Raw genomic sequence first — 25,311 nt, 5'->3', positions numbered from 1 at the left:
GCCCTGGATGAACATTTTAAACTGAGGTTATAGCTAAAGGGAGTACAGCCTCGTTTCTTTATTCTTCCCACAAAAACAAGGCCGTTCCTGTTTCTCCAGTTCGGCCGGTCTGGGCCTCACGACTTTGTGCTCTGCAGAGATGGGTTTGCGCATCTGCCTGGCTTTCTCAATCAGGGACCCGCCGGAGCGCTGTTCTCGCCTTAGTCCTGATCTGTTACTTTGTGCATCTTCTCTCCTCTGGCTTGTTCCTTCCGTCGCCTCCCCCTCCCCCTCCCCCTCCGAGACACAGTCAAGCCCACGGCAGCCAGTCCCTTCCCGGTAGCTTTTCGGGGTGTGCGGTGGGAGGGCGCGTTGTTTCTGATTAACCCGGGATGCACCAGCCAGACTCCGCTCCTGCGTCGGGAGGAAAACCCCACTGTGTGAAGTGACTGTCACAGTTCTCCCCGCTGCGTCTCCCCTCCCCGCCTGGCCTCCCCCAGCAGTTAAAGTGCTCTTTGATGCTTCCCCACGTCTCCCTACTGACACTTCCGTGGTCGGCACGTGTGCCTGCCCCTCGCCTGTGCTAGGAAACTTCTGCAGCCGGCACTGTGGGGCTCGCTTTCCTTCCCCACAGACACTTGTCCAGCCCCTGGCTGGCCTGGCCACGCTGACTTGGGCATCGCGGCTTCATCCACAGGCCCATGGGGCCCTTGCTGGGAAAGCCGGTGGCTGCAGGTGCTGAGGTGGCCCAGGCAGTGGGGTGACCACAGAGGGCTCAGGGGTGGCTGGTTTCCTGGCGGAGGGGCCTCTGGCTTTGCGGGTGCTCAGCACAAGGGTGGGGCATCTCACTGCCAGCGCGCCCTCCCTCCTGAGGGCTGGGAAGGGGCGAGTCTGCGCCGTCCTCACCAGGGTTCCATGGAAACCGCATCCCTGCTTCCGGGGAGGGAGGACGCTTCCCCACACTTGGTGCTGGTTAAAGACCCGGCCCCCGAGAAGAAGAGAAAATGGCGTTCCTGGCCTGGCTGGGTGCAGCTGCCGTGTCCTGGGGGGTGCGTTCCTCCCCACAGAGCCCCTTCCCCGGGCCTGAGAGAACGGCTGGAGGCTCAGCCGGGCGTCTCCCTGCAGGTGCCGACAGGCCAGAGGGTGTCCGAGCCGCTTGCTGCCGCCGAGGAGGCCCGACGCCAGGCGGAGCTGGGCCTCGCAGGCCCTCAGCCTCTGGTCCACGTGCCGGGAGCCCACGTGGCCGCTGCGCTCGGCCCAAGGGAAGGCCGTGGACGAGCTGGTGGCCAGGCCCTGGGTGGTGCATGGGCGGCCGTGGGGCCTCCCCAGCGTGGCCAGGCCCGTCATGCTGCAGTGCCGGCCAGCCCAGGAGTTCAGCTTCGGCCCCCGGGCCCTGAAGGACGCGCTGCTGTCCACCGACCCAGCCCTGCGGCAGCTCTACACGTCCACCTTCTCCCCAGCCGAGCGGCTCTTCCTGGCTGAGGCCTACAACCCTCGGAGGACATTCTTCCGCACGCTGCTCATCCACACGGGCTTCGACTGGCTCCTCAGCCGCCCTGAGGCTCCCGAGGACTTCGAGACCTTCCACGCTGCCCTGGCGCCCCGGAAGCAGAGCCTGGCTCGGAAGCACATTTACCTGCAGCCCATAGGTACCTGCAGCCCGTGCATACCTGCAGCCTATGGGCACCTGCAGCCCATGGGTACCGGCGGGCATGGGCATGGACCCTGTGGGGCAGCAAGTGGCGATGAGCTGGAGGGTGGCATCCTGGGCCATCAGGACACCCCGGTGGTGGGGACGAGGGCCTAGATCTAGCCTGAGGTGGGGATGTCTGTGCCCGGACCCCAGGCAGGACCTGATACGAGGGGGATGTGCTGGTGTGCTTGGGATTCGGGGGTGAGACTCAGCCCTCCCCCTGCCCCCAGCTCCACGCTGTTCAGAAAGCCCAGGGCCCTGGGACCCCTTGGGCAGCATCACTGCCCTGTTCTACCCACAGGTGCCGCCTCATCCACCTGTGGGTAGAAGCACCCCTGGCCCTATCTGTTGAAGCCAGTGCTGTCCTAGGCACTGTACTGGCTGCTTCCTCTGTGGTGTGGGGTGCTGGGGTCAGGGTTACCCCACTTCATCGGTGAGGACACTGAGGCTGGGAGGGGTCACTTGACCTGCCCAAGTCACAGAGCTGTTGGCTGGTAGAGGCAGGATTTGACCCCAGTGCCCTGCTCTTAGCCCCGAAGCTATACTTGGAGACACTGGCAGGGCCTGGCGGGGACTCGGGGACTCCTGCGTGGTCTTCCAGCGCTCAGACTGGGGACGCCAGGTGTGAGGGGCTGTGCGTGGACCAAGGGCCGAGATGCCTCGACCAGGCTCTCTGGGGCTTGCTGGCCAGGTGCTGGGGATGAGGGGCGGGCCACTGGCTCTGCATGCCAAGGCAGGCCTTGCCCCACGCAGGCTCATTACCCACCCTCCTGCCCTGAGGACCAGAGGCCTGCAGGCACCCCTCCTGTTCCATCCTCCCCTGGCCAGTCAGCCACCTCTGTCTGTAGACTCTGCTTCCAAACTCCCAAACCATCCATGTTGTCTCCCCGCTGACAGCTCATCTTGTTAAAATGCGGGCTCTGGTTCCAGAGATCTGGGGTGGGCCTGGGGATCTGCATTTCTAATCACCTCCTGGGCAAGCCGCTGGCCTGGGGACACTGCAGCCACCTTCTCGCAGGTCTCCTGGCTTCCAGCCTTGGTCTGTGTCCAGGGTGCTGGGCGCAGGCAGATGGGGGCTCCGAGGAGCGGGCAGGGGGCCTGACGGCACTGCTCCGCCCCCAGATCTGAGCGACGGGCCGGCAGGCGGCGCGCTTCTGGACCACCTGCGGAGCTGCACAGAGGCCTTCTTCGTGGGCCTGCAGGTCAGGTGTCTGCCATCGGTGGCGGCCACGTCCATCCACTGCTCATCACGCCCCAGTCAGGACTCTGATAGGCTCCAGCTCCACACAGGTGAGTGCATGTGGTGTGGGCACAGGTCAGGCCAGCGTGAGGGCAGGCGTCCACCGCTTGTGTTTCTTTTTGTTATATTCACTAGTTTGTTGTTATTTTTTTAGATTCCACATATAAGTGATATCATATAGTATTTGTCTTTCTCTGACTTATTTCACTTAGCAAAATGCTCTCCCAGTTCATCCATGTTGCTGCAAATGGCAATATTTAATTCTTGTTTATGGCTGAGTAGTATTCCATTGTGTATATATACATATATATATATGTATATATACCACATCTTCTTTATCCCTTCATCTGTCGATGGACATTTAGGTTGCTTCCATATCTTGGAAACTGTAAATAATGCTGCTATAAACACTGGGCTTCATGTTTTGTTTTTTTTGGATATATACCCAGGAGTGGGATTGCTGGATCATATGGTAGCTCTATTTTTAGTTTTTTGAGAAACCTCCATACTGTTTTCCACAGTGGCTGCACCAGTTTACGTTCTCACCAACAGTGTATGAGGGTTCCCTTTTCTCCACGTCCTAGACAACATTTGTTATTTGTGTTCTTTTTGATGATGGCCATTCTGAGAGGTGTGAGGTGATACCTCATTGTGGTTTTGATTTGCATTTCCCTGATGATTAGTGATGTTGAGCATCTTTTCATGTGCCTGTTGGTCATCTCCATTTCCTCTTTGGAAAAATGTCTATTCAGTTCTTCTGCCTATTTTTTAATCAGATTGTTTGTTTTTTTGATGTTGAGTTGTATGACTTGTTTATATATTTTGGATATTAACCCCTATTGGTCATATGATTTGCAAATATTTTCTCCCATTCTGTAGGTTGTCTTTTCATTTTGTCAATGGTTTCCTTTGCTGAGCAAAAGCTTTTAGGTTTAATTAGTCCCCGTTTGTTTATTTTTGCTTTTTTTTTGTTTCAGGAGGCGGATCCAAAAAAATATTGCTACAATTTCTGTCAAAGAGTATTCTGCCTATGTTTTCCTCTAGGAGTTTTACAGCATCCAGTCTTACATTTAGGTCTTTAATCCATTTCGAGTTTATTTTTGTATGTGGTGTTAGAGAATGTTCTAATTTCATTCTTTACATGTAGCCATCCAGCTTTCCCAGCACCACTTATTGAAGAGACTGTCTTTTCTCCATTGTACATTCTTGCCTCCTTTGTCATAGATTAATTGACCATAAATACATGGGTTTATTTCTGGGCTTTCTATCTTGTATCATTGATCTATATTTCTGTTTTTGTGCCAGTACCGTACTGTTCTTTTTTTTCTTAGATTAATTAATTAATCAATTAATTTTTGGCTGTGTTGGGTCTTTGTTGCTGTGCAAGGGCTTTCTTTATTTGCAGCACGTGGGGGCCACCCTTCGCTGTGGTGCGTGTGCTTCTCACCGTGGTGGCTTCTCTTGTTGCTGAGCACAGGCTTTAGGCGTATGGACTTTAGCAGTTGTGGCACACAGGTTCAGTAGTTGTGGCTCGCAGGCTCTAGAGTGCAGTCTCAGTAGTTGTGGCACACGGGCTTGGTTGCTCTGCGGCATGTGGGATCTTCCCAGACCAGGGCTCGAACCTGTGTTCCCCTGCACTGGCAGGCAGATTCTTAACCACTGCACCACCAGGGAAGTCCCCCATACTGTTTTGATTACTGTAGCTTTGTAATATAGCCTGAATTCAGGGAGTGTGATACCTCCAGCTCTGTTTTTCTTTCTCAAGATGGCTTTGGCTGTTTGGGGTCTTTTTTGTTTCCATACAAATTCTAAAATTATTTGTTCCAGTACTGTGAAAAAAATGCCATTGGTAATTTGATAGGGATTGCTTTGAATCTGTAGATTGCTTTGGGTAGTATAGTCATTTTAACAATATTGATTTTTCCAATCCAAGAACATGGTTATATCTTTCCATCTGTTTGTGTCATCTTCAGTTTCTTTCATCAGTGCCTCTTCTGTTCTTCCAAAAGAGAGACAAAGTAGAAACAGTTTGCATTCTTTTCAATACGAATAGCAAGATATTGATAACAAAATTTTACAGACATTATTATTATTATTATTATTATTATTTTTGTGGTACGTGGGCCTCTTACTGTTGTGGCCTCTCCCATTGCGGAGCACAGGCTCCGGATGCGCAGGCCCAGCAGCCATGGCTCACGGGCCTAGCCGCTCTGCAGCATGTGGGATCTTCCTGGACCGGGGCACGAACCCATGTCCCCTGCATCGGCAGGTGGACTCTCAACCACTGCACCACCAGGGAAGCCCTTACAGACATTATTAGTAAGGAAAATTGGAAACCAGTTTCTCATATTATAAGAACTCTAATGTAAAATATTAGCAAATCAAATCTAGAAATATGTAAAATACATTACAACTCACTTATATTTATTCCAGGAACATGAGGGTAGTTTAACATTTATTTATTTATTTTTATTTTTGGCTTCATTATTCTCTCACTTTTTTTTTTTTTTTTTTTTTTTTTTTGCGGTATGCGGGCCTCTCACCGTTGTGGCCTCTCCCGTTGTGGAGCACAGGCTCCGGACGCGCAGGCTCAGCGGCCACGGCTCACGGGCCCAGTCGCTCCGCGGCATGTGGGACCCTCCCGGACCGGGGCACGAACCCGCGTCCCCCGCATTGGCAGGCGGACTCTCAACCACTGCGCCACCAGGGAAGCCCCTCACTTTTTTTTTTTTTAATTGAAGTATAGTTGATTTACAATGTTGTGTTAGTTTCAGGTATATAACAAAGTGATTCATTTATACATACATATGTATCTATTTTTTTCAGATTCTTTTTCCTTATATGTTATTACAAACTATCGAGTAGAGTTCCCTGGGCTATACAGCAGGTCCTGTTTGGTTACTTACTTTGTATACAGTCGTGTGTATATGTTCATCTCAAACTCCTAATTTATCCCTCCTCCCCTTCCCCTTTGGTAACCAGAAGTTTGTTTTCTGTGTTTCTGTTTTGTATATAAGTTCATTTGTATCCGTTTTTTTAAGATTCCACATATAAGCAATATCATATGATATTTGTCTTTCTCTGATTTACTTCACTTACTATGATAATCTGTAGGTCCATCCATGTTGCTGAAATGGTATTATTTCATTCTTTCTTATGGCTGAATAATATTCCATGTATGAATATACCACATCTTCTTCTTTATCCATTCATGTGTCGATGGACATTTAGGTTGCTTCCATGTCTTGGCTATTGTAAATAGTGCTGCAATGAACAGTGGAGTGCATGTATCCTTTCAAATTACAGTTTTCTCTGGATACATGCCCAGGAGTGGGAATGTAGGATCATATGATAGTTCTATTTTTAGTTTTTTAAGGAACCTCCATGTTGTTTTCCATAGGAGCTGCACCAGTTTACATTCCCACCAGCAGTGTAGGAGGGTTCCTTTTTCTTCACACCCTCTCCAGCATTTATTATTTGTAGACTTTTTGATGATGGCCATTCTGACTGGTGAGGTGATACCTCATTGTAGTTTTGATTTGCATTTCTCTAATAATTAGTGATATTGAGCATCTTTTCATGTGCCTTTTGGCCATCTGTATGTTTTCTTTGGAGAAATGTCTATTTAGATCTTCTGCCCATTTTTCGATTGGGCGGTTCTTTTTTTTTTATATTGAGCTCTATGAACTATTTGTGTGAACTATTTGGAGATTAATGTCTTGTCAGTTGCATAATTTGCAAATATTTTGTCCCATTCTGTAGGTTGTCTTTTCGTTCTGTTTATGGTTTTCTTTGCTGTGCAAACTTTTAAGTTTAATTAGGTCCTGTTTGTTTATTTTTGCTTTTCTTTTCTTTGCCTTAGGAGACAGATCCAAAAAAATACTGCTATGATTTATGCTTTCCTCTAGGAATTCTATACTATCTGTTTTTACATTTCTGTTTTTTTGTTAGAACCATGCTGTTTTGATTACTGTAGCTTTGTAGTATAGTCTGAAGGCAGGGAGCCTGATTCCTCCAGCTCTGTTTTTCTTTTGCAAGATTGCTTTGGCTGTTCGGAGTCTTTCGTGTTTCCATTAAAATTAAAAAAATTTTTTCTAGTTCTGTGAAAAATGTCTGTGGTAATTTGATAGGGATTGCATTAAATCTGTAGGCTGCTTTGGGTAGTATGGTCATTTTGACAATATCAATTTTTCTGATCCAAGAACATGGTATGTTTTTCTGTCTGTGTCATCTTTGATTTCTTTCATCAGCATCTTATAGTTTTCAGAGTATAGGTCTTTTGCCTCCTTAGGTAGGTTTATTCCTAGGTATTTTATTCTTTTTGATGCGATGGCAAATGGGATTGTTTCCTTAATTTCTCTTTCTGAACTTTCATTGTTAGTGTATAGGCATGCAACAGATTTTTGCGTATGGTTCTTTGTATTTCTGTGGTGTTGGATGTAACTTCTTTTTCATTTCTAATTTTATTGGTCTGGGCACTCTCCCTTTTTTTCTTTTCTTTTTTTTTTTTGCGGTACGCGGGCCTCTCACTGCTGTGGCCTCTCCTGTTGCGGAGCACAGGCTCCGGACGCGCAGACCCAGCGGCCATGGCTCATGGGCCCAGCCGCTCCGCAGCATGTGGGATCTTCCTGGACCGGGGCACAAACCCGCGTCCCCTGCATCGGCAGGCGGACTCTCAACCACTGCGCCACCAGGGAAGCCCCTCCCTTTTTTTCTTGATGAGTCTGGCTAAAGGTTTATCAAATTTGTGCAGGCTTCTGGTGGATGGAGCTGGGTCCTGGCCCTCTGGTGAGCAGGGCTGTGTCAAGGGGTGTGTCTAGAGGTGGCCGTAGACTCAGAAAGTCTTTGGAAGCCAGTTTGCTGATGGGTGGGTTGTGTTCTCGCCCTGTTGGTTGTTTTACCTGAGGCGTCCCAACTCTGGACCATGTTGATAGGTGGGGCCAGGTCTTGGTGCTAACATGGCGGCCTCCAGGAGGGCTCACACTGATGAATATCCCCCAGTATCTCCACCACCAGTGTCCTTGGACCCACAGTGAACCATAGCTGCCCCCGGCCTCCCCAGGAAACCCTCCAAGACCAGCAGGTTGGCCTGGCCCAGGTTCCTATGAAGTCACTGCTTTTGCCCTGGGTCCTGGTGCACACAAGACCTTGTGTGCATCCAACAAGGGAGGAAGGAGTCTCTGTTTCCCCAGTCCTGTGGAGCTCCTGCACTCAAGCCCCACTGGCCTTCAAAGCCAGATGCTCTGGGGCTCCTCCTCCCAATGCTGGACCCCTAGGCTGGGGAGCCTGGTGTGGGGCTCAGAACTCTCACTCCTGTGGGAGAACTTCTGTGATATAATTGTTCTCCAGTCTGCGGGTCACCCACCTGTGGGGTATGGGATTTGATTATATTGTGAATGTGCTCCTTCTACTGTCTCTTTGGGTTTCTTCTTTATGTCTTTGGATGTGGAGTATCTTTTTTGGTAGATTCGTCTTTTTTACTGGTGGCCGTTCAGCAGTTAGCTGTGATGTGCTCGTGAGAGGGGAGCTCAGGGTCCTTCTACTCTGTCATCTTGTCCCAGGATCTTTCATCAGTGTCTTATAGTTTTCCGAGTACAGGTTTTTTGCCTCCTTAGGTAGGTTTATTCCTAGGTATTTTATTCTTTTTGATGCAGCAGTGTCACTTTGTTTTTTAATTTTTAGAAATTTATTTATTTATTTATTTGGTTGTGCCAGGTCTTAGTTGCAGCAGGTGGGCTCCTTAATCGTGGCTCGAGGGCTCCTTAGTTGCAGCACGCGGTATCCTTAGTTGTGGCATGTGAACTCTTAGTTGTAGCATGCATGTGGGATGTAGTTCCCTAGCCAGGGATGGAACCTGGGCCCCCTGCATTGGGGGCTCAGAGTCTTAACCACTGGACTGCCAGGGATGTCCCAGTGTCACTTTTTTCATCATTCCCAATTCCCGGCTAAAATTACATTTAGCATTTATATCTATGAGCATAATCGCTTTATAATCTGTGTCTGTGAGTCCAGCATTTGGAGCGCCCATGTTGCTCTTTGTGCTATTTCTGCTAATTCTGTCTTGGTTCTTTTGCCTCATTGTGTGTCTTATTTTTGATTGTTAGCTGGACGTCTTATGTGAAAAATTAGTTTAACTTTTAGAAGAATTTGTGGCCTGGGATGATGTAGTTTTTCTGCAGAGAGGATTTTATTTCTCCTTGGCCAGGCACCAAAGGGAGCTGACGGTCTGGGCCACCCTGATGACCCCAGGAGTACAGCCTTCCTCTCCCCGGGTGCGGCCCTTTGGGGTAGCCGGCAGAGCAGGGGCTGTGTCATCAGGGTCACCTTCCCATCCCCCGCCTCAGAAACAGCTCAGCTTCATCTCTTGGGATTCTAATCTTCTCCCTGTTTCTAGTTTCTCATTAGGTCTCTGGTGTTTTAAAAGTCCTGTTTATTGAGGCATAATTTACATATAGAGAAATTATTCCTTCTGGGTGTAACCGTTCTGAGTCCTGACACACACACACACACACATCACATAGCCATCACCATAAGAGTGTGTAGAATAGCTTGCCTCGCCCCCCCAAGCCTTCCTCCGTGCCCCCTGTAGCCACCCGTCCCCCATCTTCAATGCCTTAAGAAGCTGTTCTTTGTGTTTCACTCGGCTTGTTTGGTTATCTTGTAGTGGCAGGTAGTGTGCTGTTACAGCTGCTGTTGAGTTTCTGGGGCTGACAGGGACTACTGGCCGGGTGGGTGCCATCCCAACGGTGGCGCGCCCCTTTCTCTGTCCCAGACTGCAGCCTCGGTCCCTCACTGGGCACAGCCCTCCCCCGCCCCCGAGGGTCTGAGCGGGGCCCGAGGAGCAGTGGCCGGCCTGGGCCCCGCCCCTCCTGCCCCGTGCGGCGCCACCACGCCTGCCGTTGCTTCTGCCCGACTCGGGGGAAACCCAGCATCTGTCCAGCTGCCCCAGGGGCTGTGGTGCCTGGGTCTGGGTGTCCATCTCTGCTGACTGCTGAACAGACTGCTGTTTCCCCCGCCCTAGGCTTCGTGGGCCACTAGGAAGGAATGGGGCCCGGGAGGGCTCAGCAAGCAGGTGGCGTGCAGAGGCCATGAGAGGTGGGATTCCCGTGGTCAGATTACGTGGTTTAGATGGCTGTGTTCGTTTCCTGCGGCCGCTGTAACGAAGCACCACAAACTGGGTGGCTTAAAACAGCAAAAGTGTGTTATCTCACGGTCCGGAGACCAGAATTCTGAGACCAAGGTGTTGGCCGGCCCTGTCCCCTGTGAACGCTCCGGGAGACCCCTCCTCACCTCCTCCACCCCTGGTGGCGGCCGGTGGTCCTTGGTCCAACCTCGGCCTCAATCATCACGTAGCTTGTGTCGCTTCTCCTCTTAGAAGGACCCCAGGCGAATTGGATTAGGCCCACCCTACTGACCTCACCTTAACTTGATTACATCTGCAAACCCTGTCCCCAAGTAAGGTCACATTTCACGTACCGGGCATTACGACTTCCACATTATCTTTCTGTGGAGACACAGCTCAACCTGTAACAATCATCACTGTCAGTGTCACTCACCTTAAGAACTAACATTCGTTGGTCTCCTCCAAGGTCTCAGCCACTCATCCCAAGGTCACACCTGGACCTGGGCTGTCCGGACAGCAGCCACTGGCCACATGTGGCTACTTAACACACACACGCACACCCGCATTGAAGACTCAGCATGAAAAACTACGTAAACAATCTTACTTTTTAATACTTGATGACATGTTAAAATTTTGGATATGTTAGGTTAAAATATGTATATTATTAAAATCAATTTGATGTTTTAATTTACTTTAAAATTAGTAAAACTTAAAACTCAGTCACACATTCAGGTCACACTGTGTTTCTACGGACAGTGCTGGGCTAGGCCTTGTCATGACCCGCAACTGTGCCATCTCTGCAGCGGGGCTTTCAAGCATCTCACTCTCAACGCCACCCCCCACCCCCGACATTTCCCGCCGTCTCTCCAGTTTCCTGCTAACGGTTCCTTGATCATCAGGTACAACCCGCTGGTCCTTCCCCCGTCGCGCTGTCTGGATCTGCTTCCTGCCCTGACTCCTACCCTCCCGGCTCGGCCACCCTCTTCCCCTCCTGTCCACACCTGGGTAAATCTGACTCCTGTCTCCCCGGCAGCTGAACGCGGCTGGAGAAAAACGCACCCTCCGGTGGTCCCCTCAATGCACGACTGTAGGCCCGAGGGGTCCTGGGTGGTGCCCGGCGCCCCGGGCCCTCAGGTCTTCTCCTTCCCCTTCCTTCTGACAACGACCTTGCTTTTTTTTTGCTGAGGAAATACAGACAAAGGGGGACCGCCAAGCTTCCCTGACGGCGGCTCCCCGCCTGCTGCATCCGTGCTCCCCGTCGTGGACTGTTGGCCTAGCCGCTCTTCACGGACCCGCCCGAGCCCTCCGCCCCCCGCCTGCGCCTGCTCCCACCCACCCGGCAGCTCTCCCCGCCGTCCCCCCTCGGACGGACGAGCTGCTGCGACTCCTCCCGTCCTAACACGCTCTCTGGCCCGCTGTGCCCCGCCAGCTGCCACCCTGCTTCTCAGCTCCTCTCTGTAGCCACAGCCCTTGGAGAAGGTCTTTGTCTCCCGGTTGTATCGCCTCCCCTCTCCCCCGCCCCATCACTCTGAGACCCTCCTGGTCGTGGGCCTCGCAGCCCTCTGCCTGTGCGCTCGGGGCTCCTTCACACCCCGCCTCAGCCACGCGTCTACACCCGCGCTCCCGGGAACTGCTGTAACCACTTGCTTAGCAGTGACTTAGCAGCTTAAACAACACTCGTTCTCTTACAGTTCTGAGGATGGAAGTCTCCCAGGACTAAAATCCAGGCACCGGCAGGGCTGGCTCCTTCGGGAGGCTCCGGGGAGACCCCGTTTCCTGGCCTTGCAGCCCCTCCTCCTCCAGAGCCGGCGCTGTGGCCCCTTCAGCTCTCTCTGACCCTCCTGCCTCCTCTCGTGAGGACCCTGGTGATTCCATCGGGTCCAGCTGGGTAATCCAGAATCACCTTCCCACTGGGAGACCTTTAATTTAACCACATCTGTTCCCTTCTGCCAGGTGAGGAACGCACGCACAGGTCCCGGGGATGAGATGCCACGTCTTTGGGGCCATCAATCAGCTGCCCGAGGCTGCAATGGCTCTTCCCACGAACACTGGTCTCGTTGGCCCGGCGGCTTTTTTGGTGTCCCCACTTGGACTACCCTGTCCAAACCTGAGCTCTTTCTTCCCCCCGAGGCCCAGGCCCGTAGCCCCCGCTTCACATGGTGCAGCTTGTCTGCTGAGTTTTCGGCCTCAGTCTGAGTTTTTCACGGAATGTCACTAGCTTGCGTCCGACTGTGGGACGAGCTGGTCCCAGGCAGAGAAAGGGGGATGGGCCCGGAGCGGGGGGCCCAGCCCCCTCCTCACTGCCCTCTCTGGCCCTGTCCCCGCAGACGGCATCCTGTCTTTCCTGAAGAGCAGCAAGCCGGGCGATGCGTTATGCGTGCTGGGCCTCACGCTGTCCGACCTGTACCCCCGCGAGGCCTGGACCTTCACCTTCGGCACGTTCCTCCCAGGGCATGGTGAGCCGGCACCTGGGGGCCTCCTGCCTCAGCCCTGAGGCTTGGGAACAGGGCCTGGAACACGTGGGGACATCATCCCCTCGCTGTTTCTCCCAGAACCCCTCCTGGGGGAGAGAATGGGCATATATGGAAATGCTCTCTTGAACCTGCAGTCCCAGTTCTCGCCCCTCCTGGGCCAGGCCCCGGGGCCTCCTTCACCGGCCGCGCTGGCAGGGCGGGGCCTCTAGGACATGTGCATCCCGAGGAGGGTGGCCTTGCCCGTGGGCTCCCTGAGCTGAGGCCGCTCCTGGAGCCTCCGCTTCTCTGCCTCTCCCCAGAAGTGGGCGTCTGCAGCTTTGCACGCTTCTCGGGGGAATCCCTGCAGCAGGGGCCCAGCACCCCTGACCTGGCCCCCGAGGCACCCCTGCAGGACAGAGGCCGGGCCGTGTGCTTCAGCGCCCTGGGGATGGTCCAGTGCTGCAAGGTGGGTGTTGAGGTGCTGCCCAGGTGGCGGGAGAAGGTGGGGGACAGGAAGAGGAGGGGCTGCTGGGGGTTCCGGCGAGCTCCAGGAAGATGCTAGGGCGTGGAATCAGACAGAAGGGCGTGAGTGGACGGCCATCGAGCCCTGGGTCCAGCCCTCACAGTGCTGAGGACCATCCTTCACTTGAGGGACTCTGGCCACTAAGGCTCAGAAACGCCAAGTGCTTTGTCCAAGGTCACACAGCTCTCAAGTGGCAGGGCTGGGATTTGAGCCCTCGTCTGTCTGACACCCAAACCTCCATGCTCTGAGGCCCCTAGAGCTGACCACACCAGCTTGCCTTTCTCCCTGGAGCCCAGAGTAGCCCCCGCACCCAGGGGTCCCGGGGATCGGCGGGTGGCGGGCCCCAGGGTGCAAGGCGGTGGGGACCTTCTCCCTCAGGTCACGTGCCACGAGCTCTGCCACCTCCTGGGCCTGGGGAACTGCCGCTGGCTCCGCTGCCTCATGCAGGGCGCCCTCAGCCTGGACGAGGCCCTGCGGCGGCCCCCGGACCTCTGCCCCGTCTGCCTTCGGAAGCTGCAGCACATCCTGGGCTTCAAGCTTGTGGACAGGTACAAGGTGAGTCGCGGGCAGGGGGAGGGGTGAACAGGTCTGCGGATCTCGTGGGTCTGGCTGAGTCCTCCGCCAGGCGCCTGGCCCAGTGCTGGTGGCTGTCACCACAGGGGCGCACGGCTTTTATTTCCCAGGCAACCCTAATCAGAGCCGGTCTTTACCGGGCACTGACCGTGTACTAGACCCTGTCCTAGAGCTTCCTGTACTCGGGCCGGTTCTGGCAAGGGGGCCTTCCCCAGCAACACTTTCTCCCTAATTGGCTCACAGCCCCTCCGGAGGAGGAGGCGGAACCAGACTAACCAAGAATCACTGTGGAAAGGCAGGAGCTGCTCTTAATCCGGCCCCGCCCTGCGCGGGGGCTGAGCCAGCGCGGCGATGCTGCCCTCTGCTGTCCGCACGAGGCACTGCCGGGCAGCAGGGCCCAGGAGGGACCCTAGGGAACCGGGTCCATCTGCTTCACTGCAGGGAGAAACCTTATCCTACGGGGAAGTTCGTTTGCAAACTCAGACACTTTACCCTGAGTTCACAGTTCAAAGGCAGGTGGTGGTTATTTTCTCTTTTAAAAAATCTTTTATTATTTTTTAATTGAAGTATAGTTGATTTACAATGTTGTATTGATTTCTGCTGTACAGCAAAGTGACTCAGTTATACATATATATATACATACATTCTTTTGTATATTCTTTTCCATTACGGTTTATCCTAGGATATTGGATATAGTTCTCTGTGCTATACAGTAGGACCTTGTTGTTTATCCATTCTATATGTAATAGTTCCAAACTCCCCATCCATTCCTCTTCCACCCCCCTCCCCCTTGGCAACCACAAGTCTGTTCTCTACATCTGTGAGTCTGTTTCTGTTTTGTAGATATGTTCACTTGTGTCATTTTTTAGATTCCACATATAAGTGATATCATATGGTATTTCTTTCTCTGACTTAATTCACTTAGTATGATAATCTCTAGTTGCATCCATGTTGCTACAATTGGCATTATTTCATTCTTTTTTATGGCTGAGTAGTATTCCATTGTATATATGTACCACATCTTCTTTATCCATTCATCTGTCAATGGACATTTAGGTTGTTTTTGTCTTGGCTTTTGTAAATAGTGCTGCTGTGAACGTAGGGGTGCATTTATCTTTTTGGATTAGAGTTTTGTCTGGATATATGCCCAGCAGTGGAATTGCTGGATCATATGGTAATTCTATTTTTAGTTTTCTGAGGAAGTTCCATACTGTTTTCCCTAGTAGCTGCACCAGTTTACCTTCCCACCAACAGTGTAGGAGGGTTCCCTTTTCTCCACACCCTCTCCAGCATTTGTTATTTGTAGACTTTTTAATGATGGCCACTCTGACTGGTGTATGGTGATACCTCCTTGTAGTTTTGATCTGCATTTCTCTAATAATTAGTGATGTTGAGCATCTTTTTATGTGCCTATTGGCCATCTATATGTCTTCTTAGGAGAAATGTCTATTTAGGTCTTCTGCCCAGTTTTTGACTGGGTGGTTTTTTTTTTTTTGTTATTGAGTTGTATGAGCTGTTTGTATATTTTGGAGATTAAGCCCTTGTCAGTCGCCTCATTTGCAAAAACTTTCTCCCATTTCATAGGTTGTCTTTTCATTTGATTTATGGTTTCCTTTGCTGTACAAAAGCTTGTAAGTTTGATTAGGTCCCATTTATTTATTTTTGTTTTTATTTCTATTGCCTTGGGAGACTGACCTAAGAAAACATTTGTATGATTTATATCAGAGAATGTTTTGGCTATACTCTCTTCTAGTTTTATGGTGTCATGTATTATGTTTAACTCTTTAAGCCCTTTTGAGTTTCTTTTTATGCATGGTGTGAGGGTGTGTTCTAATTTCACTGATTTACATGCAGCTGTCCAACTTTCCTGGCACCACTTGCTGAAGAGGCTATCTTCTTCCCACTTTATATTCTTGTATCGTTTGTCGAAGATTAATTCACCTTAGGTGTGTGGGTTTATGTCTGGGCTCTCTATTCTGTTCCATTGATCCATATGTCTGTTTTTGTGCCAATACCACAGTTTTGATTACTGTAGCTTTGTAGTATTGTCTGAAGTCTGGGAGGGTTATGCCTCCTGCTTTCCACTCCCCCCCTCAGGATTGCTTTGGCAATTCTGGGTCTTTTATGGTTCCATATAAATTATTGGATTATTTGTTCTAGTTCTGTGAAAAATGTCATGGGTAATTTGATAGGGATCGCATTAAACCTGTAGATTGCTTTGGGTAGTATTGCCGTTTTAACAATATTAATTCTTCCAATCCAAAATGCATGGGATATCTTTCCATTTCTTTGAATCATCTTTAGTTTCCTTTATTAATGTTTTATAGATCTCAGCATATAAGACTTTCACCGCCTTGGTATTTTAATTTTGTGGTGCAATTTTAAAAGGTATTTTCTTTTTTACATTCCCTTTTTGATATTTCATTGCTAGTGTAAAGAAATGCAACCAATTCTAGTAGTTTTTGTGTGGAGTCTTTAGGGTTTTCTATTTATAGTATCATGTCATCTACATAGAGTGACAGTTTTACCTCTTCCCTTCCAATTTGGATACCTTTTCTTTCTTTTCCTTGTCTGATTGCTGTGGCTAGGACTTCCAATACTATATTGAATAGAAGTGGTGTGAGTGGGCATCCTTGTCTTGTTCCAGATTTTAGTGGGAAGGCTTTCAGCTTTTCACAGTTGAGTATTATGTTGGCTGTGGGTTTGTCATAAATGGCTTTTATTATGTGGAGATATGTTCCCTCTCTACCCACTTCGGTAAGAGTTTTTATCATAATGTTGAATTTCGTCAAATGTTTTTCTGCATTTATTGAGATGATCATGTGGTTTTTGTCTTCTTTTGTTAAAGTGGTGTATCACATTGATTGATTTGCATATATTGAACCATCCTTGTGAACTTGGGATGGATCCCACTTGGTTGTGGTGTATGAACTTTTTAATGTGTTGTTGGATTTGGTTTGCTAATATTTTGTCAAGAATTTTTGCATCTGTAGTCATCAAAGATATTGGTGTGTAATTTTCTTTTTTGGTGGTATCGTTGTTTCTGGTATCAGGGTGATGGTAGCTTCATAGAATGGCTTTGGGAGTGTTCCCTCCTCTTCAATCTTTTGGAAGAGTGGTAATTTCTTCTTTAAATCCAACTTTGGATGAAAATACCAAGTTAAATGAAGGCATAGGCCCACCAACAAAACAGCTTGGGCTTACTTTGAAGACCCAAAGTTTTAAGCCAGACGCGTCAAGTGAATCTCGTCGTGGCTGAGGTTCTGGGAAGCCCGTCCTCCTCTGGGAGATGGTCAGCCCCTGCAGCCCACTGGCTCTGGGGGCTGGACTCGGGGGAGCGGCTCTTGGACAGGCAGGAGTTGATGATCCGCTGCTTGTGGAGGCGTTGGCTCTACGTTTCTAGCGGGCTCCCAGGCTGCTGCTGGTCGGGGACCCCAGGCTGGGGACCCCTGAACACGGGGCTGGGCACGTCCAGGTCAGAGTTGCCTCTCGGCCTGGGTCTCCTCTGAATGTCTCTGGGGTAAATAGCGCGTCGAGGGGCGCTGAGGAGGCAGCCTGCCTCGCTGGAGAGGGGGCCCAGAGGCAGCCCCCCCGTAGGGAGGTGTCTCTGCTGCCGACTGGCTGACAGCGCTCAGCAGGATGCGACGGGCGTGGGCGTCACCGTCACCAGAGCGCCTGCCCCACCAAGCGCAGGGGTGGGGACTTGGCCGGAAGCTGTTCATTATCCTCATGTGCTTGTAAGGTGGAGGGGGGGCAGCTGCGGCCTACAGAAGGTCTGGGGTTTCTCACCACTTCCTTTCTTGGGGTCTTGCTCGCCTATCGGACCCGAACTTTCAGGCCCTTCGTCCCCCTCCCCTGACGCGTGCCTTCCCGCGACTCCTAACCTCGAGGGGGGTGCCCGGGGCCTGCTCTGGATCTGTTCCCATCAGTCAGCGGTGTGCTGGTAAGCACCCTCTAAGGAAAAAGCCTCGATTGGGAGTATCTGGCAGTTTCCATGGTGTAAAGACTCCACCACGGCCAGCTCTGAGCCATCACGGGAGGAGAGTGGGGAGGAGGTGGGCAGTAGCTGATCGCATCTCTGATGCCCGGATGCATCACGCGCAGAGGCGCTAGTGGGATGTAGGAAAACCATCATTCCCTTTGCTTTGAACAGAGTGTTAACAAGTCAGCTCAATTATCCACGAATAACCGTCAGGCTTGCAAAGCTCCTGCAAGTTCACTGTCTTTAGAGGCCCCATTCCGAGGGCCCCTGTGGCACCAGACTGCCACTCGCCCTGGGTCGTGGGCACAGTGGGGTCCCCTCGGGAGAGGGGCTGGGTCTCCTGGCGGCTCCCTGGCGAGGGAAGGGGGCCGGACAGGCCGACTCAGCCCGCGTCTCTCCCTCGTAGAGACTGTACACCTGGACGCTAGCGGCGGCGGGGACGCGGCCTGGGCCGGCGGCTGGGGAGCCGTCCGTGTCGGACGACACCCTGCCCTGCAGCGCGGACTCGGGCCTGTGCGGCGAGAGCGACTCGGAGCCGGGCAGCGGCCTGTCGGAGCCCCTGTCCCCGGACGCCTGGAGCCACGCCTTCCCCGCGGGCCCGGAGCTGGAGCCCGAGGATGGGCTGGGCTCCCTGGCGGCCGCGGAGAGTCCGGGGGAGGCCCTGGCGGAGCACGGGCGCTGGCTGGCGGCCTGCATCCAGGCCCTGGAGAGGGACGTGACCGAGGAGGAGCTGGCGCGGGTGGACGGCGCCGTGGACGCCCTGGCCCGCTGGGACCTGTTCACGGGGCGGCTCCCGGCCCCCCGGCAGGACCCGCCCTGCGGCCGAGACGGCGCGGGGCTGCGCCGAGTCCTGGGCGACAAGTTCTCCTCCCTCAGGCGGAAGCTGAGCGCTCGCAAACCGTCCAGGGCTGAGGCGTCCCCGCGGCGCTGGAAGGCGGAGGACAATTAGCACGGCTGGTGCGTCTCCTCCAGGGCGCTGCGGGCCCGGCAGCGGGAGGAAGGGACGGTGTCTCGGGAAGCGGAAGGCGATCCGTCTGCACGTGGACCCCGCACCCCGAGTCCCAACCGCAGCCTCGTGACGCGGCCGAGGGCCGTCCTTGGGCCGCACCCGACTGCACAGAGCAGGTGCCTGTCTCTCCTGCGGCGAACTCAGACTGCAAGTCCCCAACGTGGGTCCTCCGCTCAAAGGGGGGCAAAGGGGGTCTTGTTGCAATCTACAAGGTCCCCCGCCTCCCCCGACCCCAAGCCCGTAGAAAGGGCCCCTTTCTGCGGCACTAACCGCACTCTAACCTTGGAACTTGGCGTGGGCGTCTCCCTGAAAGTTCCGGGTGGCCACCGCCTACCAGACCACGTGCCCAGAGATGTGCCACTTCTTCTGACAACTGCTGCGGGAAGGGAGGGTGTCCCGTGTGCAGGTCTGAAGGTGCTGCTGCCTGCTGTGACTTGCAGAGGTGGAAGCAAACCGCGGCTCCATCCTCAGGACAGTTTTCTGACAAAGGTGGCCTGGACCCCAACACCGGTGAGGGCAAGGAGATGAGAGCTTTGTTCCGAACACCTGTGTCTGTGTTTTTTGGTCTAGTTTGACCAGTTGCTGAGAGAACAAGTGGTTTAGATGTTAAAATATCCACCACCCCAGTGCAACTGTCTGTCTTCCTTTAATTCCGTCAAACTTTGCTTCCTGTTCTTTGAAACTTCTTTACGTGCAACTCACACATTTGATTGTTAGGTTTTCCTGACCTACTGACCCCGTTTTCATTATCAAATGCCCCGGGCTGCTGCTCACAAGTCCTGGGGAGAGATGCTTCTCATCCGGACAGCAGAGCTCCCGTGGAGTGATGGGTAGGCGCGGCTCCTTCCCACCTGGAGAGGCAACAGGAGCAGCTCCTACATTTTGTGCATATAGCTTAGACAGTTTGGGGGGCCTGCTAAGAAAAACAGTACAAACTACAAATATAGAATCAGGAGGGTTGCCCCCTGAGCAAGGACACCTGAAGCCTCCTTGTGATGTGTAGGTTCCAGCCCCAGAAAGATGTGAAGGGATGAGACCATCCTGAAGATAAAGCAGCAAGGATGCAGCTCTTCAGACCCGCGTTGTCTTTTTCATGGGGTTGAAGGTGCATCGCGAGGATCCAGAGGTAACTGACGGGGGAGAAGAGGACGTGCCAGGCTCTGCAGAACGTGTGCTGGGCCGACCCCGCAGATAGCACGACGGAGGAAGAGAAGGAGGCCTCAGAGTCTGTCACTGTGAACAAACCGCTCACCCCTTAGTGGCTTCAAACCCCAGCAACCTATGCCGCTCAGAAAGCTGCAGTGTGGACGGAGCTTGGTGGGGCAGGTCTGCCCCTGGGGCTGGGCTGGAGAGCCCCGGCTCTAGGACGGCTCGCTCACGGGGCTGCCATGTGATGGCCGAGGGCCAGGGCCTTGGTTCTGTCCGGGTGGCTTGGGCTTCCGTGTAGTAGGGCGGCTGGCTACCAAAGGAGGGATTTCCTGGAGTCACGTGGAAGACGTGTAGCCTCTCAGGACTCAGCTGTACTCTGTTAAGGCCGCCTGAAAGGCTCACCCAGGCTCACACACAGGGAGGGGATGTAGATCCCACCTCTTCACAGGGGTGTGGTGAGGTTCTGGAAGAGCCTGGGAGGTGAGAAAACATTTATGAAAAACCTGCCTCAGTTAGTGTTTGCTGCTCAGATTGGCCATCATACCTGCGACAAAATCGTACCTGTTTTTCTTCTGCAAAAGATTAACGACTGGAATGATGTAGGCACACACACAGGTGACTAAGAGAGAAGAGCCTGGCACAGACTGAGGGAGGGCGCTCAAGGGGGTCGTCACGAGATTCTTGGTGCCGTCTCTCTGCAACCGTGGCCTTTGGCTCCAAACTGTGACGAGTGTCCCAGAAAAGCATTCTGAAGTGGGGAGGGACAAGCCACTTCCTCCACGGCCTTCATCAGTTGCAGATGGAGGACACTCTTTAAAGACAGCTGCTGGGAGGAAAGTTTTGAAAGCAAAACGTTTAGGAGCAGAGATGATAGTGTCCTCCCTCTGCTCAAATATCAGCCAGGTTCTGCCCCTGCTGGGGGTGGAGAGCAGTTGGGGACAGTCCCCAGGGAGTGGCTTTTGGCAGAGGAGGGGCTCACGAACGCCATCTCCCATAGCAAAGTCACGGCTCACCAATTTCAGGCTCAGACTGGGTACAGCTGGGCACCTTAACGGGGCTGAGCTGAAATAGCTTCAGATAACGGTTTCCGAGAAACAAGGGCCTGGTTTTTACTTACGCAAAAGCACCGAGTCAGTGTCATCTCATCTCATGCTTTCTCATCTCCTCATCTGTCAAAGGCCCCCCTGCAAGTCAGGACGAGAGGTCTCCGAGCTTTCCCACGGACCCGCTCGGAGCCCCTCACTCTCTGGTGGGACTGGGTGGAGGGGCTTGAATGGAGCTAAAAATACTTTGGGGTCATGGCGTTGTGTCACCGTTCCTGTGTGAGATGGGGCTGGGACATCCACGCGTGCCTTCAAAAGTAGCCTCAACATGTGGAAACTGCGTCCTGGTTGGGGGGATGGGAAGCAGGGCCCCGGTCAGGAGGTGGCAGACCCTCTTCCTGCCTCTCAAAGTCCAAACTCATCCTCAGAGGAGGGAGAGGAGGATCGTTCTCAACTCCTTCCTCCCCACCTGCGGGGCAGGAAAGTGGGATTAGCCCGTGAGCCCCTCTGCTGGCCCCCCTGTTTCCAGAGCGTGGGTCAGGGGAGGGATGTGGGCCTGTTAATACTGTCCCATGGGACATCTGATTCAGACCTTTCTGGGAGGAAAGCAATCTCTGAAAGGGCTTAAAAAAATAAACACACAATAGCTTAGCCAAGCAGCTAATATTAAAGCGTAGAGTCCAAATTTAGATCCCACCAAGTTCAAAGGAGCGGCTGTAGCATTCCAGGGACACACACACACACACACACACACACACACACACACACACACACACACACACACACACACACACACACACACACACACACACACACACACACACACACACACACACACACACACACACACACACACACACACACACACACACACACACACACACACACACACACACACACACACACACACACACACACACACACACACACACACACGCTACTCTCTAGACCTGCCAGGCAGGGCCAGGCGGCTAGACCCTCATCCGTCTGGGAAAGACAGGGAGCTCGTCCTTGCAAATAAAGCCCCCCTTTGAACCTGTCCTTCTAAGTACCAGGGAATTTGTTACATCCCTGCAAGGTACATACCTTGATCCCATTTTATGGTTTAGGGAGCTGAGAGGTTTGCTCATCTGCCTGAGGCTGCAAAGCAGGGCCTGAGATTCCGAGCGGGTTTGCTCTGACTTGGCCCTGCATGTTCCGGGTCTTAGGAAAGCACACCGGGGAAGTCTGAGCAGGCAGAGAGTCAGGAGGAAAGCACAAGGCTTGGGAGGCCTGCACCCCGGGCTCCCTACTTGGGCCGCAGCCCTGCTGGCTCTGCCGGCTCTGCCCTGGCTTCTAAGGTGGCCAGGAAGCTGCCTAGTGGCTGCAGCTCTTCTGGGCCAGAGACTCCCCAGAGGGCGGAGGAACGGCCTGGGTGGGTGGGTGGCCGGCTCTTTTGGGCGAAGATGCCAAGGTAAACAAAGCCCGGAGTCGCTGGGGCTTTGATTTGTTTGTATAAAGAGGGCGAGTCCCCAGCAGGAATATTTTTACCCTGGTGAAAACCGGGAGGATCAGGGCTTTGCCGGGCGGCTCCCGACCTGAGCTGGAGCCCACGCGCCCTGGGAGTGGACAGAGGCCTCTTCCAGGCCGCCTTCGCCCGCTGAGGCCAGGCTGAAGAGGGCGGCTGGCGCCGGGGACCCGAGGCCTGGCCGGCCCTCGACCCCTGCCTGCCCCAGCGCTGGAGTCTCTAGTGGAGCCAGATCTGTCCTGGTGGCTGTAGGGACTGTCCACAGAGGAGCCCGGTTCCAAGGAAACCCCAGGAAGCAGCAGATTTACGGCCCCTAGAACGACAGGCTGTGGAAGCTAAGCGCTGAGAATAATCTGGGAAATCCCTACTGCATGGCCGACAAGAACCACGGCCTTCGGAGCTACTGAAACCTGTGCGAAGAGCCTGGCCTCTTCCAGCGCCTCCATCTGGGAGAGCCCAGAATAATCGAGGCTTATTTTTGAACTCTGCTTCTTGGGTAAAGAGAGAAAAACGAGCTATGCCCGGGGTTTATTTTAGAAAACAATTTCCAAGAGGCGTCCTGGGGCCACTATGTGTTCAGTCCAATGCTCCCACCCCAGCGGCGAGCCAGGGCGGCCGAGGACGCGCTGGTCAAAGAGTCGACTCCTGGGCTGCCGGAGGGGACCCGTGGGGCATCCCACCTAGCGCACGACCCCGGCTCTCTGCACACTAGGCGGAAGCGAAACCAGGTCCCCCGCGAGGCCACCGCACATGCCTTGCCCCGGCGCTTCCGTCAGCATCCTCCCTGCTCTGAGCCCTCCCGACCTCCCTGGCCACGGCGCAGCTGAAACGCCCTACGGCCAGGCCCGCGTGGCTTCCCTAGCGTCCCTGGATTGTCTTGAGACATTTACCATGTGGTCCTTATGGTATCCCGCGGTTACCACGGGGATGTCTGTTTGACGGCCTCTCACTGGCCCGTGATCAGCGGGGAACCAGTCAGGAAACCCGCTCCCAGGCCGGCGCGGTGCCTGCAGTCTGCACTCACCTGCCACGGGGACGAGGCAGGATGAGGCGGGAGGCTCCCGGGGCAGCGCTGACCCGCCAAGGCCAAGCGGCTCCTCCTCTTTCCCTCCTTCAGCCTTTGAGCCACAAAAGGTGATTTATTTTCACTGTTTCTCGCAGTGCCTGCCCAAAGCAAGAGGGGATTTCAAAAGGGGGGTGGGGCTGATCGTCTACACTGGATGGTGGTTGCGGCCAAAGCTGGGGGGCGGCGGGGAGCGGGGGCTGTCTGCCTGTCCTCCTGCCCAGCTCGGACTGTCAGTGGGGACGCCCCTGGGGAAGCCTTGCCGCCCTCCTGGTTCAATGGGGGGACGGAGCTGGTGGCAAAGGCGTTCCTGGAAGGAGAGGAGAGAGCCCCATGGGGGCCCAAGGGTACAGACAGCAGCTCTTCCAAGAGCAGCACCTCGTGTCAAAGGCAGGGGCGCAGGGGAGCACGTCCACCTGTGCCAGCAGCAAACAGTGCAGGGAGGGGCTCCCCATCTACCTGAACTGGCACCGAGTCATCGTCCACCCTCGCCCCTGGGGCAAGACCAGGGCCGTTCCTCTGAACGTCTGTTTGGGGAGAGTCCCCTTTGGTGGACAGCGGGGACAGCGGCGTCTGGGCTGCCGCCTCACCTCGGGCGGACGGGACCAAGGCTGCGGGAGCCTCTGGGAGTAGAGGTCGACACTTCTCCTTCTTCCTCCGTCCTCGGAACTCCCCGTCCCTCTCCTGCTTCTCCCTGAAGCAGCCGGTAGAAGTGGGGCTCCCGTTAGCTCGACCCCGGCTTGTCATACGCTCCAAGCAGGAGCAAGACCTGAAAAAGGTGAAGGAAGGTCCACAGGACCGTGGCCCCTCGGCCCCCCCAACTGTTGGCCCCCAAAGCAGGCCTTTCTCAGTGGCAACACCTTCATTGGATTATGTGAGCTTCAATCACAAGTTAATTAAACGACTCAATCGACCTCGTTCTTATGTTTAAAGGTCCAGAAGCCAAGTGGAAACACACATATACGTAGGCATCTTAATACTGGGATTATGGATGACTTCGACGTACAGAATAAATTCTGTGTAATTCAACTTTTTAATGCTTATATATTACATTTTCATTCTCCAAATTAATGCTACAAAACCTGAATCCTGAGGGAAGAGGATGAAATTCTAGAAGTCTAACTGAAAACAAGAGAATTCATCACTTGAATGTAATAAGTAGTTCCTTCTTGCTTGGAATGCACAGTGCCCCTTAGAATCTACTTGCAGTGTCGCCAGCGCTTTCACTGTGTGTGCACCTTCTAGAAATGGAATGGTCTGCTCTCCTCCTTGGAAGGGCCTCCTCTCAGAGACTCGGATCCTTGTTGACGTGGACAGACTGGGCGAGTCTTTATTTATCCACGACACGTCCACCCAACAGACATCCACTAGACACCTCTTCTGTTCTGGTCACTCTGCCCCAAGTTTAAAAAAAACCTTATCCAGTGCACTGGCTCACTTCATAAATGCTTGTTCCCTGTATCCATGTTTCTCAGGGTGAAGGTTGATGTTTTTGATGTGACATAACAAAAAGGCTACTTTTTCTTTTTTTGGGGGGAGTGTCATTATTTCTACTTATACTAATATTACCTACAACATTTTTTCTGTGGTGACCCTGGAGGTTCGACGTTGTCACTCGGCTGTGTTCTTGCATTTCATCCAGACTGCGGTCTGTACCTGTGATGTCGTTGAGACGTGCCTGACCCTATGGTTGAGTAAACACTGGAGGGTACGTGGGATCCCTGCCAGGGAGGGGTCGGGATGAGGGGGCAGGGCCCGAGGCCCAGACCCCAGGCTCTAACCACCCACCCACCCCTCTCCTGCCTGGCGCCCACTGGAGCCCTGGCCACCCGCCCCAGGGGTGGAGCTTCACCCAGGAAGCCGGCAGACACAACAATGAACACACAGTCAGGGACCCAGTAATGTGTTCCCCGTTCACGGGGCCTCACTCATGGCTGCCGCGGGGCGCCAGGGACGCAACACACCAGAAGAATG

At 53.3% G+C, this 25,311-nt stretch overlaps 1 protein-coding gene across 2 annotated transcripts; it reads left to right on the top strand.

Annotated features, from left to right (window-relative positions):
- Positions 1-1,324: 1,324 nt before the first annotated feature.
- AMZ1 (archaelysin family metallopeptidase 1) lies at positions 1,325-18,515 on the top strand (the record flags this gene model as incomplete). Of its 2 annotated transcripts, none has more annotated exons than XM_081256449.1 (6): positions 1,325-1,628; positions 2,795-2,962; positions 12,363-12,491; positions 12,809-12,954; positions 13,459-13,566; positions 17,973-18,515. In XM_081256449.1, 6 exons carry the CDS (start codon positions 1,325-1,327, stop codon positions 18,513-18,515), a joined length of 1,398 nt encoding a protein of 465 aa, XP_081112575.1. The 2 variants fall into 2 exon arrangements, with proteins under 2 accessions (XP_081112575.1, XP_081112574.1); XM_081256448.1 differs by having other exon boundaries at positions 13,390-13,566.
- Positions 18,516-25,311: the final 6,796 nt, after the last annotated feature.

The sequence above is a fragment of the Mesoplodon bidens genome, assembly GCF_964165515.1.
Source record: "Mesoplodon bidens genome assembly, chromosome: 15".
Taxonomy (NCBI): Eukaryota; Metazoa; Chordata; class Mammalia; order Artiodactyla; family Ziphiidae; genus Mesoplodon; species Mesoplodon bidens.
The sequence above is the reverse complement of the archived record's forward strand: the minus strand, read 5'-3'. Positions and strand labels throughout refer to the sequence as shown.